At 59.8% G+C, this 19,055-nt stretch overlaps 1 protein-coding gene and 1 long non-coding RNA gene across 4 annotated transcripts in view; both read left to right on the top strand.

The window, feature by feature from the left end:
* Nucleotides 1-1,255: 1,255 nt before the first annotated feature.
* Nucleotides 1,256-19,055, top strand: part of ESYT3 (extended synaptotagmin 3) — a 53,928-nt gene continuing 36,128 nt past the window's right edge. The window contains exon 1 of the mRNA XM_040440966.1: nucleotides 1,256-1,599. Coding sequence (XP_040296900.1) covers nucleotides 1,333-1,599 — 267 coding nt within the window. The 5' untranslated portion in view covers nucleotides 1,256-1,332. The remainder of the gene's footprint in view (nucleotides 1,600-19,055) is intronic.
* LOC121008424 lies at nucleotides 1,627-3,461 on the top strand. Of its 3 annotated transcripts, XR_005780578.1 has the most exons (9): nucleotides 1,627-2,099; nucleotides 2,312-2,373; nucleotides 2,421-2,482; nucleotides 2,533-2,591; nucleotides 2,673-2,796; nucleotides 2,844-2,905; nucleotides 2,956-3,014; nucleotides 3,096-3,123; nucleotides 3,236-3,461. It is a non-coding gene; the product is annotated as an uncharacterized LOC121008424 (long non-coding RNA). The 3 variants fall into 3 exon arrangements; XR_005780577.1 differs by lacking the exons at nucleotides 3,096-3,123; nucleotides 3,236-3,461 and having other exon boundaries at nucleotides 2,956-3,082; XR_005780579.1 differs by lacking the exons at nucleotides 3,096-3,123; nucleotides 3,236-3,461 and having other exon boundaries at nucleotides 2,844-2,936; nucleotides 2,984-3,082.

Here is a 19,055-nt window from a genome sequence, read left to right as displayed (position 1 = left end):
TCATCCCCTCACCTCCCAGGGACACCTTATATCCCCTCACACCCCGGGGCCACCGCTCATCCCCTCACCTCCCAGGGACACCTTATATCCCCTCACGCCCCGGGGCTACCGTTCATCCCCTCACCTCCCGGGGCCACCGCTCATCCCCTCACCTCCCAGGGACACCTTATATCCCCTCATGCCCTGGGGCCACCGCTCATCCCCTCACCTCCCAGGGACACCTTACATCCCCTCACGCCCTGGGGCCAACACTCGTCCCCTCACACCCTGGGGCCCACATCACACCCCCCAGTGCAGGGGCCCAACTTGTCATGCAACATGATTGGGGGAGGGGAGGCTGTGGCGGACCCTGCCGTCACTGATTATTACAAGCCCCACATTATTATATGATCATGGCTCAGGAATCAGGCTGCCCTGGATGAGCGTGGCCGGCCTCGTGAGCTGACAATCATTGTGGGTTCACAGTCAGCTCTCTGGAATCTGCCGCACTCGTCCCCAGGGTGACACAGTATACGGCATGATGGGAGTTGTAGGGTTAATGTGAGGAGCGCATCCTGTGTGCGTTAACCCCGTCCTCCCCTCACACCTTACACTTTCTTTTCCTCTCATCCGGTGATGATGGCGAGAAATCATCCACATTCCGGGCGACATTCCAGGGCGGCGCTCGCCATCATCCGCACCACATACCGGAGGCCGCCGTCACCTGCTGCACGTGGCGCCCCCACTCGCACTGGTTAGATTCAGAATTAACCCTTCAACTTCTGCAGTTTATTCTGCCTGTTTCGCTTTTTGCCGCCATCTTGTTACGTCGTAGTTTTGCAGCGGTTTTTCTTTTCATTCGTTTTTCTCAGGAACGGTGCGGCGCGGTCATGGGCTCAGGACGGGCACCGCTTTTAGTCTAGAAAAAAATCAATGGGTTAAATGTAGATCTGCACATTCCGCGTTTGCGAATTTCTTCCGTTAGCGGTTCTGCATGGCGCCAATCTGATCTGTCCACCTGTAAATCTGAAGATGGCGGTATCATGACGCGGATCTTGGGGCGCGGAGCCGCTCAGGTGACCCCGCTCGGTGGGGGCTTTGTCTGCGCCTGATTTATGGCGCAGCGCTGCGCAGCAAGTCGTTTTACCCCATTTCCAGGTGTAAATGTTAGTAAATTTGCCGCAGCCCTGACGGATTGTCACCCGCGATGAGCCCCAGAGTGTGGCCCGGAGGAGCCCGTCAGCAGGCAGTGGGCGCGCCCGCCGGGTGTGTCGGGGGCGGGGCCTCGCGGGTCACCTGCAGCGCCGGTGTACTCGGGCTGCATCCCACTCTCACCCGGGCATCCCTGGCGACATGACGGGTGACCCGCAGGGCTCGGAGCCCGTCCGCTTGGGGCCCCTGAGGCCGCTGTGCCGGGCCCTCGGGCTGCTGCTGCCCGTCTACCTCTGCGGACGGATCGGCCTCGGCCTCTCCTGGATTCTCCTCGGACTTTTTCTCTGGATTTTCTGGAACCGAAACAAAAAGTCGAAACTCGCCCGAATGCGGGCGGCCTGGGAGCTGCTGGAGAACGAGAGCCTGGAGGTGACCCGCGGGCTGAGCGCCCACCAGCTGCCGGCCTGGGTGAGTGCGGGGGCGTCCGGGCGGGGGGTTGTCGGGCGATGGGTATAATGGCCGGGGGGGTTGTCAGGTGATGGTTCTAATGGCCGGGGGGTTGTCAGGTGATGGTTCTAATGGCCGGGGGGTTGTCAGGTGATGGTTCTAATGGCCGGGGGGTTGTCGGGTGATGGGTATAATGGACGTGTGGTTGTCAGGTGATGGTTCTAATGGCCGGGGGGTTGTCGGGTGATGGTTCTAATGGCCGGGGGGTTGTCGGGTGATGGTTCTAATGGCCGGGGGGTTGTCGGGTGATGGTTCTAATGGCCGGGGGGTTGTCGGGTGATGGTTCTAATGGCCGGGGGGTTGTCGGGTGATGGTTCTAATGGCCGGGGGTTGTCGGGTGATGGGTATAATGGCCGGGGGGTTGTCAGGTGATGGTTCTAATGGACGTGTGGTTGTCAGGTGATGGTTCTAATGGACGGGTGGTTGTCAGGTGATGGTTCTAATGGACGGGTGGTTGTCAGGTGATGGTTATATTGACAGGTGATGATTATAATGGACGTGTGGTTGTCAGGTGATGGTTATATTGACAGGTGATGATTATAATGGACGTGTGGTTGTCAGGTGAAGGTTATAATGGACGTTTGGTTGTCAGGTGATGGTTCTAATGGCCGGGTGGTTGTCAGGTGATGGTTATATTGACAGGTGATGATTATAATGGACGTATGGTTGTCAGGTGATGGTTCTAATGGACGGGCGGTTGTCAGGTGATGGTTCTAATGGACGGGCGGTTGTCAGGTGATGGTTATATTGACAGGTGATGATTATAATGGATCTGTTGTCAGGTGATGGTTATAATGGACGTGTGGTTGTCAGGTGATGGTTATAATGGACGTTTGGTTGTCGGGTGATGGTTCTAATGGACGTGTGGTTGTCAGGTGATGGTTATATTGACAGGTGATGATTATAATGGATCTGTTGTCAGGTGATGGTTATAATGGACGTGTGGTTGTCAGGTGAAGGTTATAATGGACGTTTGGTTGTCAGGTGATGGTTCTAATGGCCGGGTGGTTGTCAGGTGATGGTTATATTGACAGGTGATGATTATAATGGACGTGTGGTTGTCAGGTGATGGTTCTAATGGACGGGCGGTTGTCAGGTGATGGTTCTAATGGACGGGCGGTTGTCAGGTGATGGTTCTAATGGACGGGCGGTTGTCAGGTGATGGTTATATTGACAGGTGATGATTATAATGGATCTGTTGTCAGGTGATGGTTATAATGGACGTGTGGTTGTCAGGTGATGGTTATAATGGACGTTTGGTTGTCGGGTGATGGTTCTAATGGACGTGTGGTTGTCAGGTGATGGTTATATTGACAGGTGATGATTATAATGGATCTGTTGTCAGGTGATGGTTATAATGGACGTGTGGTTGTCAGGTGAAGGTTATAATGGACGTTTGGTTGTCAGGTGATGGTTCTAATGGCCGGGTGGTTGTCAGGTGATGGTTATATTGACAGGTGATGATTATAATGGATCTGTTGTCAGGTGAAGGTTATAATGGACGTTTGGTTGTCAGGTGATGGTTCTAATGGCCGGGTGGTTGTCAGGTGATGGTTATATTGACAGGTGATGATTATAATGGACGGGCGGTTGTCAGGTGATGGTTCTAATGGACGGGCGGTTGTCAGGTGATGGTTCTAATGGACGGGCGGTTGTCAGGTGATGGTTCTAATGGACGGGCGGTTGTCAGGTGATGGTTCTAATGGACGGGCGGTTGTCGGGTGATGGTTCTAATTGACGGGCGGTTGTCGGGTGATGGTTCTAATGGACGGGCGGTTGTCGGGTGATGGTTCTAATGGACGGGCGGTTGTCGGGTGATGATTGTAACAGACCCCAGTCTTCAGCCCCTTTCACACGGGTGGGTTCTCCGTGCGATGTGTGAGGTGACCGCACATCCCCCGCTCTGCTCACTCACCTTTGGCGCCATAGAAGAGAATAGGGCTTCAGTAAAAAACGGATCTGACCCCGATGTGACCCGTTTTTCACTGATGGTTGCTGGGAGATGTTGTTTATAAATCTTTTTTTTTTACGCACGTGATAAACGCATCGCAACCGCGCAGAGAAAACTGAACGGAATCGCAGACGAGACTGAACTTGTAAAATGGTGGGAATTTCACTGAACGGAGCCGATCCGCCGCGCTGAGGTGAAAGAGTCCGAACTCAGCACAGAAGTCTTCGGCACCAGAGGGGTTAATTGACAGGGTTCTCGGGACCGCGTTCCCTGTCGTTGAGGCACCGCCGCTTACATTTGTATTAATGGGTTAATTGCATTCATTGGTGGCAGCAGTGTCCGCAGCCCCTCCCCTTCTCCTCCTTATTGGTGGCAGCAGTGTCCGCAGCCCCTCCCCTCCTCCTCCTCATTGGTGGCAGCAGTGTCCGCAGCCCCTCCCCTCCTCCTCATTGGTGGCAGCAGTGTCCACAGCCCCTCCCCCCTCCTCCTCATTGGTGGCAGCAGTGTCCGCAGCCCCTCCCCTCCTCCTCCCCCTCCTCCGTGGCAGCAGTGTCCGCAGCCCCTCCCCTCCTCCGTGGCAGCAGTGTCCGCAGCCCCTCCCCCTCCTCCGTGGCAGCAGTGTCCGCAGCCCCCCCTCCTCCTCCTCATTGGTGGCAGCAGTGTCCGCAGCCCCTCCCCTCCTCCGTGGCAGCAGTGTCCCCAGCCCCTCCCCTCCTCCTCATTGGTGGCAGCAGTGTCCGCAGCCCCTCCCCTTCTCCTCCTCCTCATTGGTGGCAGCAGTGTCCGCAGCCCCTCCCCTCCTCCTCATTGGTGGCAGCAGTGTCCGCAGCCCCTCCCCCTCCTCCTCCTCCTCATTGGTGGCAGCAGTGTCCGCAGCCCCTCCCCTCCTCCTCATTGGTGGCAGCAGTGTCCGCAGCCCCTCCCCTCCTCCTCCTCATTGGTGGCAGCAGTGTCCGCAGCCCCTCCCCTCTCCTCCTCCTCATTGGTGGCAGCAGTGTCCGCAGCCCCTCCCCCTCCTCCTCCTCCTTATTGGTGGCAGCAGTGTCCGCAGCCCCTCCCCTCCTCCTCCTCCTCCTCCTCATTGGTGGCAGCAGTGTCCGCAGCCCCTCCCCTCCTCCTCCTCCTCCTCATTGGTGGCAGCAGTGTCCGCAGCCCCTCCCCTCCTCCTCCTCCTCCTCCTCATTGGTGGCAGCAGTGTCCGCAGCCCCTCCCCTCTCCTCCTCCTCATTGGTGGCAGCAGTGTCCGCAGCCCCTCCCCTCTCCTCCTCCTCATTGGTGGCAGCAGTGTCCGCAGCCCCTCCCCTCTCCTCCTCCTCATTGGTGGCAGCAGTGTCCGCAGCCCCTCCCCCTCCTCCTCCTCCTCCTCATTGGTGGCAGCAGTGTCCGCAGCCCCTCCCCCCTCCCCTCCTCATTGGTGGCAGCAGTGTCCGCAGCCCCTCCCCCCTCCCCTCCTCATTGGTGGCAGCAGTGTCCGCAGCCCCTCCCCTCCTCCTCCTCATTGGTGGCAGCAGTGTCCGCAGCCCCTCCCCTCTCCTCCTCCTCATTGGTGGCAGCAGTGTCCGCAGCCCCTCCCCCCTCCCCTCCTCCTCCTCATTGGTGGCAGCAGTGTCCGCAGCCCCTCCCCTCCTCCTCATTGGTGGCAGCAGTGTCCGCAGCCCCTCCCCTCTCCTTCTCCTCATTGGTGGCAGCAGTGTCCGCAGCCCCTCCCCCCCTCCTCCTCATTGGTGGCAGCAGTGTCCGCAGCCCCTCCCCCCCTCCTCCTCCTCCTCATTGGTGGCAGCAGTGTCCGCAGCCCCTCCCCCCCTCCTCCTTCTCCTCCTCATTGGTGGCAGCAGTGTCCGCAGCCCCTCCCCCCTCCTCCTCCTCCTCCTCCTCATTGGTGGCAGCAGTGTCCGCAGCCCCTCCCCCCCTCCTACTCCTCCTCCTCCTCCTCCTCCTCATTAGTGGCAGCAGTGTCCGCAGCCCCTCCCCCCCTCCTCCTCCTCCTCCTCCTCCTCATTGGTGGCAGCAGTGTCCGCAGCCCCTCCCCCCCTCCTCCTCCTCCTCCTCATTGGTGGCAGCAGTGTCCGCAGCCCCTCCCCCCCCCTCCTCCTCCTCCTCCTCCTCCTCCTCATTGGTGGCAGCAGTGTCCGCAGCCCCTCCCCCCCTCCTCCTCCTCCTCCTCATTGGTGGCAGCAGTGTCCGCAGCCCCTCCCCCCTCCTCCTCCTCCTCCTCATTGGTGGCAGCAGTGTCCGCAGCCCCTCCCCCCCTCCTCCTCCTCCTCCTCCTCCTCCTCATTGGTGGCAGCAGTGTCCGCAGCCCCTCCCCCCCTCCTCCTCCTCCTCCTCCTCATTGGTGGCAGCAGTGTCCGCAGCCCCTCCCCCCCTCCTCCTCCTCCTCCTCCTCCTCCTCCTCATTGGTGGCAGCAGTGTCCGCAGCCCCTCCCCCCCCTCCTCCTCCTCCTCCTCTTCATTGGTGGCAGCAGTGGGGGGGGGGGGGGGGTATGTACCAGACCTCATCAATGGGATGAAACGAGAGGTGAACCCCAAACGAGACTCACCTCACCGGAGAGGAGCCGCTCATCAATCAGTCTAGAAAATAATGACGTAAATATCCAAGACTTTGATGTGCATCTTATCGATACGATGAAGGAATTCCTCCATAACGAGACTGACTGGTATTTTCTTTCCTCATATTTGGAACTGGGATTTATTCCACGAGGACGTCGGTCACCATGACCTTTACAATCTGATGGATACAGGGGGGCACTTATTGTAAGACGTAAACGTATCGGCTCCAGTACAGCGTTGGGGTTAAAAAGATTATTATTTCTTAAAAGTAATGAAGCAAAATCCCATCCGTCTCTCCCTTGTTCTACACTGAGAAATGCTCTAAGCTGGAGCCCTACTAGATTATAAAATAATAGCGTAAGGGTATGGGAGAGAAAACGAGGGACCCCCTACTGGGGCCCAGAAATCTCAACCTAAATAATACAGAGAGAAGATCCACTGCACCTAGTGTCCGTACATTTGAGAAGAACATTCCACCCACCTATGAGCGACTGGCCAGTGGGTTCTCACAGAGTGGGACCACCTACAACAGTAGAGTGGGTGGGTTCTCACAGAGTGGGACCACCTACAACAGTAGATTGGGTGGGTTCTCACAGAGTGGGACCACCTACAACAGTAGAGTGGGTGGGTTCTCACAGAGTGGGACCACCTACAACAGTAGAGTGGGTGGGTTCTCACAGAGTGGGACCACCTACAACAGTAGATTGGGTGGGTTCTCACAGAGTGGGACCACCTACAACAGTAGATTGGGTGGGTTCTCACAGAGTGGGACCACCTACAACAGTAGAGTGGGTGGGTTCTCACAGAGTGGGACCACCTACAACAGTAGAGTGGGTGGGTTCTCACAGAGTGGGACCACCTACAACAGTAGAGTGGGTGGGTTCTCACAGAGTGGGACCACCTACAACAGTAGATTGGGTGGGTTCTCACAGAGTGGGACCACCTACAACAGTAGAGTGGGGTGGGTTCTCACAGAGTGGGACCACCTACAACAGTAGAGTGGGTGGGTTCTCACAGAGTGGGACCACCTACAACAGTAGATTGGGTGGGTTCTCACAGAGTGGGACCACCTACAACAGTAGAGTGGGTGGGTTCTCACAGAGTGGGACCACCTACAACAGTAGAGTGGGTGGGTTCTCACAGAGTGGGACCACCTACAACAGTAGGGTACACTTAAATCCATCCCGTCGAGATCCTGTGATCCCCAAGATATCTTCGATAAAATCCACCCCTCGGCTCAGTGAGAGGAGACCACACACTACAGAAGCTTTCTCCACCATCCCTTCACTCACATATAAGCCGTCAGAATAATACTTCCATCCTCATCTGCCCCAATCCGGTGAAAAGTCAACCTCGGGGATCCACTATTAACCCTGAAGGTAAGTACTCCATAGTCCCAGACATGAAGATAGATTTACTTAATGAGGGTATTTCTACACTGGACTTAAGATCAGAAATAACGGAAGAGAAGATGGCCGGACAGTCAATAAATGTAGATCCAGGTACGGAGGATCGGAACAGTTCTATCTACAGGACTCCTCAGGATATCTCCTTCTCCCTAGAGAGGATGTCCATGAAGGACTAGCAACGAATCGGCCAATTCCCCTTCAACTTTCCCCTCTCGATGTAGACCCAAAATCTGGGCTACAAAGTCCACTATTCCCATCACCACATGCCCCTCGGAACCATCAAACATTAAAGATCACCCATTTCTACTCCCCAGTGACCACAACAGGAAAAAGACACATGAGTCCAATGTAGAGGACGCGAGGCCCCGGTGAGAACGGGGGGGGGGGGGGGGGGGGGGAGAAACAAACACCCACAAAAAAAAGGCCCAAACCAAAAGAACATTAGAGCTGGCGGATTCCGACTCCCCAAGCACTAACAAAAATCCTCAATCCCCCAAGGACAATAGAAATGGTCGGGGGGATCGTTAATCTTTCTAATTATTCTCTGGAGGCCGATGACATCACTATTACATAAGGGCCTCACATTCTTACATTTTGCCCTACAGATAAACCGGATTTGTTCGAGCTTTTTGTTGATCTCAACCAATATATCAGAAAATGTACAGTAAAGAGGCACTTTACCTGCAAACCCCTTAAACTACCGGAGGGACAATCGCCCCTTGTTGACCCCACTGAACCTGAAGAATTAGGGCCTACTCCATCCAATTTGAAGGCCAAATCCTCTTTTTACCCCCTTGAGAGCAGAGGCCCACATATTGGGAGCTTCTTTAATATGATCATGGAAGATGTTAAAAGCACATTGGGGGACCAGACCACAATAAAGAGACGACAGACGCTCCCATAGAGACTATTGCCGGAATAACCTCAAGGCAAGCGAACGGTCCGCCCTCAAAAACTATGAGAAATAAGGACATAAAGGGGGGGGGGGGGGGGGGTGATCATGGAGTCTGATTATTATTTAGCAGAATCTCAGCGAATACTTTCAGACCCCAAATATTACAAAATCCTAAGAGACGACCCCACCAAGGATTTTAGGAAATCCCTCTTTGAACTAATAGATTTCGGATACTCTTAGGGTATCATTGACAAAAAAGAGAGGATTTTCCTAAAAACTCTGCATCCATCTACATCAAGGTTTTATTTTTTGCCAAAAATAGATAAATCCCTAGAAAACCCTCCGGGGAGACCAGTGGTTTCTGGCGGAGGTGGTCTGCCTACGTCAATGCTGCCTTCATACCTCGGAGATGCATCCCACCTCATACAACTACTGGAGCCTCTCAATGGGAGGAAGATCTTATTAGGGTCACACTCCACGTTTCTTCGTGGCATAGCCATATTAGACATGATTTATCAAAAACACTCTCCAATGACGCCGTAATGCCAGATTCCCAGAGAGATTTTTTTACAAGCTGTTGGTTTTATGTTGAAACATTTTACTTTTAACGATATCTTTTACATCCAGAGCAGGGGAACAGCAACGGGGACAAAAAGTAATCCCTAATTACATCCCGGGAGAGTTCTTGGCCATGAGGAGCCATATTGAACGTCCAGTGACCGCTATGAGAGAGTGCGAGAACACAGAATGTCACACACCTGAGACCTCCTAACACTAACGAGTCACAGGACACCGGGGAGGGAACATGGCTGATTGGGCACAATTTGGCCTTTGTCACTTAGGGGTGTCCTCACTTTTGTAGTCAGCGGTTTAGACATTAATGGCGGTGTGTGGAGTTATATTTACACAGTTAGGCTGCATTCACACGTCCGTGGTGTGTTGCGGGTCCGCAACACACCAGCCCGTCACCCCCATAGAAATGCCTATTCTTGTCCGCAAGCTGCCATGTTCTATCTTTTTGCGGAGCTGTGGACCCAAAATCGGGGCCGCGCTCCGCAATTGCGGCTGTAGACAGCACACTGTGTGCTGTCCGCATCCATTCCGTCCCCATAGAGAATGAATGGGTCTGCACCCATTCCTCAAAATTGCGGAAAGGATGCGGACCCATTGTGCGGACGTGTGAATGGAGCCTTATACGAGCCGTCCACTGACCACGTTACATTGTATCACAGGGTCAGATCTTCAGGGTTGTCCCAGGAAAAGATTTACAGAAATGTGAGGGGTGCACTTACTTCTGTGAGATGCTGTATATAGGGGTGTACTTACTTCTGTGAGATGCAGTATATAGGGGTGTACTTACTTCTGTGAGATGCTGTATATAGGGGTGTACTTACTTCTGTGAGATGCAGTATATATAGGGGTGCACTTATTTCTGTGAGATGCAGTATATAGGGGTGTACTTACTTCTGTGAGATGCAGTATATAGGGGTGTACTTACTTCTGTGAGATGCTGTATATAGGGGTGTACTTACTTCTGTGAGATGCTGTATATAGGGGTGCACTTCTGTGAGATGCAGTATATAGGGGTGCACTTACTTCTGTGAGATGCTGTATATAGGGGTGTACTTACTTCTGTGAGATGCAGTATATAGGGGTGTACTTACTTCTGTGAGATGCAGTATATAGGGGTGCACTTACTTCTGCGAGATGCTGTATATATATAGGGGTGTACTTACTTCTGTGAGATGCTGTATATATATATAGGGGTGTACTTACTTCTGCGAGATGCTGTGTATAGGGGTGCACTTCTGTGAGATGCTGTGTATAGGGGTGCACTTCTGTGAGATGCTGTGTATAGGGGTGCACTTCTGTGAGATGCTGTGTATAGGGGTGCACTTCTGTGAGATGCTGTATATAGGGGTGCACGTCTGTGAGATGCTGTATATAGGGGTGCACGTCTGTGAGATGCTGTGTATAGGGGTGCACTTCTGTGAGATGCTGTATATAGGGGTGCACTTCCTCTTTGTCTAGACTCTTTGCAGGGTCTCAGGGGCCCGCCTGGAGGCGCCGCTGTCCCGGGGCCCGCCTGGAGGCGCCGCTGAGCTTTTTTTTTTCCTGTTCTGCACGGCTCACGTATGTAGAGGACATGGAGGCCGGGTGTCCAGGTTTCAGAGCGGCGCCCCCCAGGGGTGGAGGAGACTTTCTCCATTCATCATCCGTCCCTGACTTTACCATAAAAGAGCCTGAACGTGTAAACCGCCCGCAGCGCGCAGACGGGTGACAGCAGGGGAGCCGTCTGATGGGGCAGGCATGTGTCCTGTGATTACCGGATTACCGCCAGAGAGATCGATGTCGCCCGTCCCCCCGCGCTCATTCGCCCAGTGAAGACTAATGAGTCTGTAATCGCTGCAATTCTCCGACTGCGCCCACAAATCACTGCTGAGTAATCGCCACCATCACAGCTGGAAACGGAAAGAGACACCTCAGCACCAGTGATGACAAAGTACAACTCCCCCCATCATGTATCCCTCCGCGCCATAGGCGGCTTCCATTGCTCTACTCATCTTCATGGCGGCCTCTCATTTGCTCCACGGCGATAAAATCTCTGGGGGTCATTTACTTACAGCGCTACGACCCAAGGCCGCTCTCGCCCCCCCAGGCCGCTCTCGCTGTCCGCTCTCGCCCCCCCCCCGGCCGCTCTCGCCCCCCCAGGCCGCTCTCGCTGTCCGCTCTCACCCCCCCCCAGGGCCGCTCTCGCTGTCCGCTCTCGCCCCCCCAGTTCCGCCTCGCTGTCCGCTCTCCGCCCCCCCCAGTCCGCTCTCGCTGTCCGCTCTCGGCCCCCCCCAGTCCGCTCTCGCTGTCCGCTCTCGCCCCCCCAGTCCGCTCTCGCTGTCCGCTCTCGCCCCCCCCCCGGGCCTGCTCTCGCCCCCCCCGGCCGCTCTCGCGCCCCCCGAGTCCGCTCTCGCTGTCCGCTCTCGCCCCCCCAGGCCGCTCTCGCTGTCCGCGTCTCAGCCCCCCCCCAGGCCGCCCCCCCCCCAGGCCGCTCTCGCCCCCCCCAGGCCGCTCTCGCTGTCCGCTCTCGCCCCCCCAGCCGCTCTCGCTGTCCGCTCTCCCTCGCCCCCCCCCAGGCCACTCTCGCTGTCCGCTCTCGCCCCCCCCAGGCCGCTCTCGCTGTCACGCTCTCGCCCCCCCCAGGCCGCTCTCTCGCTGTCCGCTCTCGCCCCCCCCCAGGCCGCTCTCGCTGTCCGCTCTTGCCCCCCCCCAGGCCGCTCTCGCCCCCCCCCCCAGGCCGGTCTCGCTGTCCGCTCTCGCCCCCCCCCAGGCCGCTCTCGCTGTCTGCTCTCGCCCCCCCCCCCCCCAGGCCGCTCTCGCTGTCCGCTCTCCCCCCCCCCCCAGGCCGCTCTCGCTGTCCGCTCTCGCCCCCCCCCCAGGCCGGTCTCGCTGTCCGCTCTCGCCCCCCCCCCAGGCCGGTCTCGCTGTCCGCTCTCGCCCCTCCAGGCCGGTCTCGCTGTCCGCTCTCGCCCCCCCCCAGGCCGCTCTCGCTGTCCGCTCTCGCCCCCCCCAGCCGCTCTCGCGCCCCCCCCAGGCCGCTCTCCGCCCCCCCCCCAGGCCGCTCTCGCCCCCCCCCCAGGCCGCTCTCGCCCCCCCCCCAGCCGCCCCGCCGCTCTCGCCCCCCCCCCCAGGCCGCTCTCGCCCCCCCCCCAGGGCGCTCTCTCCGCCCCCCCCAGGCCGCTCTCGCTGTCCGCTCTCGCCCCCCCCCAGGCCGCTCTCGCTGTCCGCTCTCGCCCCCCCCCCCCGGCCGCTCTCGCTGTCCGCTCTCGCCCCCCCCCAGGCCGCTCTCGCCCCCCCCCCCCAGGCCGCTCTCGCTGTCTCGCTCTCGCCCCCCCCCCAGGCCGCTCTCGCTGTCCGCTCTCGCCCCCCCCCCAGGCCGCTCTCGCTGTCCGCTCTCCGCCCCCCCCCCAGGCCGCTCTCGCTGTCCGCTCTCGCCCCCCCCAGGCCGCTCTCGCTGTCCGCTCTCGCCCCCCCCCCAGGCCGCTCTCGCTGTCCGCTCTCCGCCCCCCCCCCCCAGGCCGCTCTCGCTGTCTGCTCTCGCCCCCCCCCCAGGCCGCTCTCGCTGTCTGCTCTCGCCCCCCCCCCAGGCCGCTCTCGCTGTCCGCTCTCGCCCCCCCCCTCCAGGCCGCTCTCGCTGTCCGCTCTCGCCCCCCCCAGGCCGCTCTCGGCGCCCCCCCCGTTCCGCTATCGCCCCCCCCCCAGGCCGCTCTCGCTGTCCGCTCTCGCCCCCCCCCCCCAGGCCGCTCTCGCCCCCCCCCCCAGGCCGCTCTTGCTGTCCGCTCTCCGCCCCCCCCCCCAGGCCGCTCTCGCTGTCCGCTCTCGCCCCCCCCCAGGCCGCTCTCGCTGTCCGCTCTCGCCCCCCCCAGGCCGCTCTCGCCCCCCCCCCCAGGCCGCTCTCGCCCCCCCCCCAGGCCGCTCTCGCCCCCCCCCCCAGGCCGCTCTCGCCCCCCCCCAGGGCGCTCTCGCCCCCCCCCCCAGGCCGCTCTCGCTGTCCGCTCTCGCCCCCCCCCAGGCCGCTCTCGCTGTCCGCTCTCGCCCCCCCCCCAGGCCGCTCTCGCTGTCCGCTCTCGCCCCCCCAGGCCGCTCTCGCCCCCCCCCAGGCCGCTCTCGCCCCCCCCCCCAGGCCGCTCTCGCCCCCCCCCCCAGGCCGCTCTCGCCCCCCCCCAGGCCGCTCTCGCCCCCCCCCCAGGCCGCTCTCCCCACGCCCCCCCCCAGGGCGCTCTCTCGCCCCCCCCCCCCAGCCGCTCTCGCTGTCCGCTCTCGCCCCCCCCAGGCCGCTCTCGCCCCCCCCCCCAGGCCGCTCTCGCTGTCCGCTCTCCGCCCCCCCCCAGGCCGCTCTCGCTGTCCGCTCTCGCCCCCCCCCCCAGGCCGCTCTCGCTGTCCGCTCTCGCCCCCCCCCCAGGCCGCTCTCGCTGTCCGCTCTCGCCCCCCCCCGGCCGCTCTCGCTGTCTGCTCTCCCGCCCCCCCCCCAGGCCGCTCTCGCTGTCCGCTCTCGCCCCCCCAGGCCGCTCTCGCTGTCCGCATCTCGCCCCCCCCCCCCAGGCCGCTCTCGCTGGTCCGCTCTCGCCCCCCCCCCCCCAGGCCGCTCTCGCTGTCTGCTCTCGCCCCCCCCCCCCCAGGCCGCTCTCGCTGTCTGCTCTCGCCCCCCCCCAGGCCGCTCTCGCTGTCCGCTCTCGCCCCCCCCCCCCAGGACGCTCTCGCTGTCCGCTCACGCCCCCTCCAGGGCGCTCTCGCTGTCCGCTCTCGCCACCCCCCAGGCCGCTCTCGGCGCCCCCCCCCGTTCGCTCTCGCCCCCCCCCCCAGGCCGCTCTCGCTGTCCGCCCTCTCGCCCCCCCCCCAGGCCGCTCTCGCTGTCCGCTTCTCGCCCCCCCCCCCCCAGGCCGCTTCTCTCGCTGTCCGCTCTCGCCCCCCCCCCCAGGCCGCTCTCGCTGTCCGCTCTCGCCCCCCACCCCCCCAGGCCGCTCTCGCTGTCCGCTCTCTTTCCCCCCCCCCCCCGAGGGCCGCTCTCGCTGTCCGCTCTCGCCCCCCCCCAGGCCGCTCTCGCTGTCCGATCTCGCCCCCCCCAGGCCGCTCTCGCTGTCCGCTCTCGCCCCCCCCAGGCCGCTCTCGCTGTCCGCTCTCGCCCCCCCCAGGCCGCTCTCGCTGTCCGCTCTCGCCCCCCCCAGGCCGCTCTCGCTGTCCGCTCTCGCCCCCCCCCCCCCCCCAGGCCGCTCTCGCTGCCCGCTCTCGCCCCCCCCCCCCCCAGGCCGCTCTCGCTGTCCGCTCTCGCCCCCCCCCCCAGGCCGCTCTCGCTGTCCGCTCTCGCCCCCCCCCCCCCAGGCCGCTCTCGCTGTCCGCTCTCGCCCCCCCCCAGGCCGCTCTCGCTGTCCGCTCTCGCCCCCCCCCCCCCAGGCCGCTCTCGCCCCCCCCCCAGGCCGCTCTCGCTGTCCGCTCTCGCCCCCCCCAGTCCGCTCTCGCTGTCCGCTCTCGCCCCCCCCCCCCCAGGCCGCTCTCGCCCCCCCCCCCCCAGGCCGCTCTCGCTGTCCGCTCTCGCTGTCCGCTCTCGCCCCCCCAGGCCGCTCTCGCTGTCCGCTCTCACCCCCCCCCCCCACCCAGGCCGCTCTCGCTGTCCGCTCTCGCCCCCCCCCAGGCCGCTCTCGCTGTCCGCTCTCGCCCCCCCCCCGGGCCGCTCTCGCTGTCCGCTCTCGCCCCCCCCCCCCCACCCAGGCCGCTCTCGCGTCCGCTCTCGCCCCCCTCCCAGGCCGCTCTCGCCCCCCCCCTAGGCCGCTCTCGCCCCCCCCCCCACAGGCCGCTCTCGCCCCCCCCAGGCCGCTCTCGCTGTCCGCTCTCGCCCCCCCCCCCCCCCCAGGCCGCTCTCGCTGTCCGCTCTCGCCCCCCCCAGGCCGCTCTCGCCCCCCCCCCAGGCCGCTCTCGCTGTCCGCTCTTGCCCCCCCCCCCAGGCCGCTCTCTCTCTCGCTGTCCGCTCTTGCCCCCCCCCCCGGCCGCTCTCGCTGTCCGCTCTTGCCCCCCCCCCAGGCCGCTCTCGCTGTCCGCTCTGCCCCCCCCCCCCAGGCCGCTCTCGCTGTCCGCTCTCGCCCCCCCCCCCCCCCAGGCCGCTCTCGCTGTCCGCTCTCCGCCCACCTTCCCCCCCCCAGTCCGCTCTCGCTGTCCGCTCACGCCCCCTCCAGGCCGGTCTCGCTGTCCGCTCTCGCCCCCCCAGGCCGGTCTCGCTGTCCGCTCTTGCCCCCCCCAGGCCGGTCTCGCTGTCCGCTCTCGCCCCCCTCCCCCCAGGCCGCTCTCGCTGTCCGCTCTCGCCCCCCCCAGGCCGCTCTCGCTGTCCGCTCTCGCCCCCCCCCCCCCACCCTGGGCCGCTCTCGCTGTCTGCTCTCGCCCCCCCCAGGCCGCTCTCGCTGTCTGCTCTCGCCCCCCCCCCAGGCCGCTCTCGCTGTCTGCTCTCGCCCCCCCCCCCAGGCCGCTCTCGCTGTCTGCTCTCGCCCCCCTCCCAGGCCGCTCTCGCTGTCCGCTCTCGCCCCCCCCCCTAGGCCGCTCTCGCCCCCCCCCCAGGCCGCTCTCTCTGTCCGCTCTCGCCCCCCCCCAGGCCGCTCTCGCTGTCCGCTCTCGCTGTCCGCTCTCGCCCCCCCCCCCCAGGCCGCTCTCGCTGTCCGCTCTCGCCCCCCCCAGGCCGCTCTCGCCCCCCCCCCCCCCAGGCCGCTCTCGCTGTCCGCTCTCGCCCCCCCCCCCAGGCCGCTCTCGCTGTCCGCTCTCGCCCCCCCCCCCCAGGCCGCTCTCGCTGTCCGCTCTCGCCCCCCTCCCCCCAGGCCGCTCTCGCTGTCCGCTCTCGCCCCCCCCAGGCTGGTCTCACTGACCGCTCTCGCCCCCCCAGGCCGGTCTCGCTGTCCGCTCTCGCCCCCCTCCCCCCAGGCCGCTCTCGCTGTCCGCTCTCGCCCCCCCCGGCCCGTCGTGCTCTTCTGTCAGTTCAGCTGTGTTTGCCATAGGGGTCGTCACCTACATCACTGGAAGTGTTGTCCTGGTCTCTGGGAAAGCTGGGTGTGGGCCCCGGAGCCGCTGTGTGTGTTTGGGGTGCGGTTTTAATCCTGTTTGATTTGCAGCTGTCGCACTTTTGATATTTGCTTGTTGATTATGAAGGTGGATCCGTCTCCATTGCCGTCCCCTCAGCCGGCTTCGCCTCGTTACAGGCATGATCAGGGCTGATACACGAGCGGATAACGTGTGCAAGAGGACAGAACCCACACAGGATATAGACTGGGAGGTCCTCATCATTTTCAAGATCTCTGATTGCAGTCAGTGACTAAAATCAGCAGTTTCTATCCAGAGACAAAAGAAATCCCTTGTGACGAGGCCCGCTCACACGGCTGATGGGTTTGTCACGAGCGGCGGGCGATCCTCTGACTGTTGTTTCCATTTACCGACATCAAGCAGAGGTCTTAATAAAGAGGATGTCTATTAGAAACCTGCAGGAGGTCTCATTTTACAGTAACTGTCTCGCTGGCATCTCTGCAAATTTATATTCCGTGGTCATAGCGAGGACTTGTGTCTGAACGCGCAGAGTCGCCCGACCTGCGGAGCGAGTCCCTGTCAGCTTGCCCAGCCCCCCACGCCTTGCTCATTATAGATGATGCCATGGAGACGGTCCAGCGTCCTGTACCCTAATTGTGAGGGATAATTGTCCCAGAATAGTACATGTATGAACTAAGCTGCTGACTGGCGGTGTCTGTGTATATTCCCCGGGGACAGGTGGTTGTATATAGTTCCTGATATATTCCCCGGGGAACGGGGGTTGTATATAGTTCCTGATATATTCCCCGGTGACCGGTGGTTGTATATAGTCCCTGATATATTCCCCGGGGACCGGGGGTTGTATATAGTTCCTGATATATTCCCCGGGGACCGGGGGTTGTATATAGTTCCTGATATATTCCCCGGGGAACGGGGGTTGTATATAGTCCCTGATATATTCCCCGGTGACAGGTGGTTGTATATAGTTCCTGATATATTCCCCGGGGATCGGGGGTTGTATATAGTTCCTGATATATTCCCCGGTGACAGGTGGTTGTATATAGTTCCTGATATATTCCCCGGGGACCGGGGGTTGTATATAGTTCCTGATATATTCCCCGTTGACAGGTGGTTGTATATAGTTCCTGATATATTCCCCGGTGACAGGTGGTTGTATATAGTTCCTGATATATTCCCCGGTGACTGGGGGTTGTATATAGTTCCTGATATATTCCCCGGTGACAGGTGGTTGTATATAGTTCCTGATATATTCCCCGGTGACAGGTGGTTGTATATAGTTCCATATATATTTCCCGGTGACCGGGGGTTGTATATAGTTCCTGATATATTCCCCGGTGACCGGGGGTTGTATATAGTTCCTGATATATTCCCCGGTGACCGGTGGTTGTATATAGTTCCTGATATATTCCCCGGTGACTGGGGGTTGTATATAGTTCCTGATATATTCCCCGGTGACAGGTGGTTGTATATAGTTCCTGATATATTCCCCGGTGACCGGGGGTTGTATATAGTTCCTGATATATTCCCCGGTGACAGGTGGTTGTATATAGTTCCTGATATATTCCCCGGTGACAGGTGGTTGTATATAGTTCCTGATATATTCCCCGGTGACCGGTGGTTGTATATAGTTCCTGATATATTCCCCGGTGACAGGTGGTTGTATATAGTTCCTGATATATTCCCCGGTGACCGGGGGTTGTATATAGTTCCTGATATATTCCCCGGTGACCGGGGGTTGTATATAGTTCCTGATATATTCCCCGGTGACCGGGGGTTGTATATAGTTCCTGATATATTCCCCGGTGACAGGTGGTTGTATATAGTTCCTGATATATTCCCCCGGTGACAGGTGGTTGTATATAGTTCCTGATATATTCCCCGGTGACAGGTGGTTGTATATAGTTCCTGATATATTCCCCGATGACAGGTGGTTGTATATAGTTCCTGATATATTCCCCGGTGACAGGTGGTTGTATATAGTTCCTGATATATTCCCCGGTGACCGGTGGTTGTATATAGTTCCTGATATATTCCCTGGTGACAGGTGGTTGTATATAGTTCCTGATATATTCCCCGGTGACAGGTGGTTGTATATAGTTCCTGATATATTCCCCGGTGACCGGTGGTTGTATATAGTTCCTGATATATTCCCCGGTGACAGGTGGTTGTATATAGTTCCTGATATATTCCCCGGTGACCGGGGGTTGTATATAGTTCCTGATATATTCCCCGGTGACCGGGGGTTGTATATAGTTCCTGATATATTCCCCGGTGACCGGGGGTTGTATATAGTTCCTGATATATTCCCCGGTGACAGGTGGTTGTATATAGTTCCTGATATATTCCCCGGGTGACAGGTGGTTGTATATAGTTCCTGATATATTCCCCGGTGACAGGTGGTTGTATATAGTTCCTGATATATTCCCCGATGACAGGTGGTTGTATATAGTTCCTGATATATTCCCCGGTGACAGGTGGTTGTATATAGTTCCTGATATATTCCCCGGTGACCGGTGGTTGTATATAGTTCCTGATATATTCCCTGGTGACAGGTGGTTGTATATAGTTCCTGATATATTCCCTGGTGACCGGTGGTTGTATATAGTTCCTGATATATTCCCCGGTGACAGGTGGTTGTATATAGTTCCTGATATATTCCCCGGTGACCGGTGGTTGTATATAGTTCCTGATATATTCCCCGGTGACCGGGGGTTGTATATAGTTCCTGATATATTCCCCGGTGACAGGTGGTTGTATATAGTTCCTGATATATTCCCCGGTGACAGGTGGTTGTATATAGTTCCTGATATATTCCCCGGTGACCGGTGGTTGTATATAGTTCCTGATATATTCCCTGGTGACCGGTGGTTGTATATAGTTCCTGATATATTCCCTGGTGACCGGTGGTTGTATATAGTTCCTGATATATTCCCCGGTGACAGGTGGTTGTATATAGTTCCTGATATATTCCCCGGTGACCGGGGGTTGTATATAGTTCCTGATATATTCCCCGGTGACCGGGGGTTGTATATACAGTCAGGTC

Source organism: Bufo bufo, chromosome 7, assembly GCF_905171765.1.
Source record: "Bufo bufo chromosome 7, aBufBuf1.1, whole genome shotgun sequence".
NCBI classification, from domain to species: Eukaryota; Metazoa; Chordata; class Amphibia; order Anura; family Bufonidae; genus Bufo; species Bufo bufo.
This window is presented reverse-complemented; position numbering and strand designations above follow the sequence as displayed.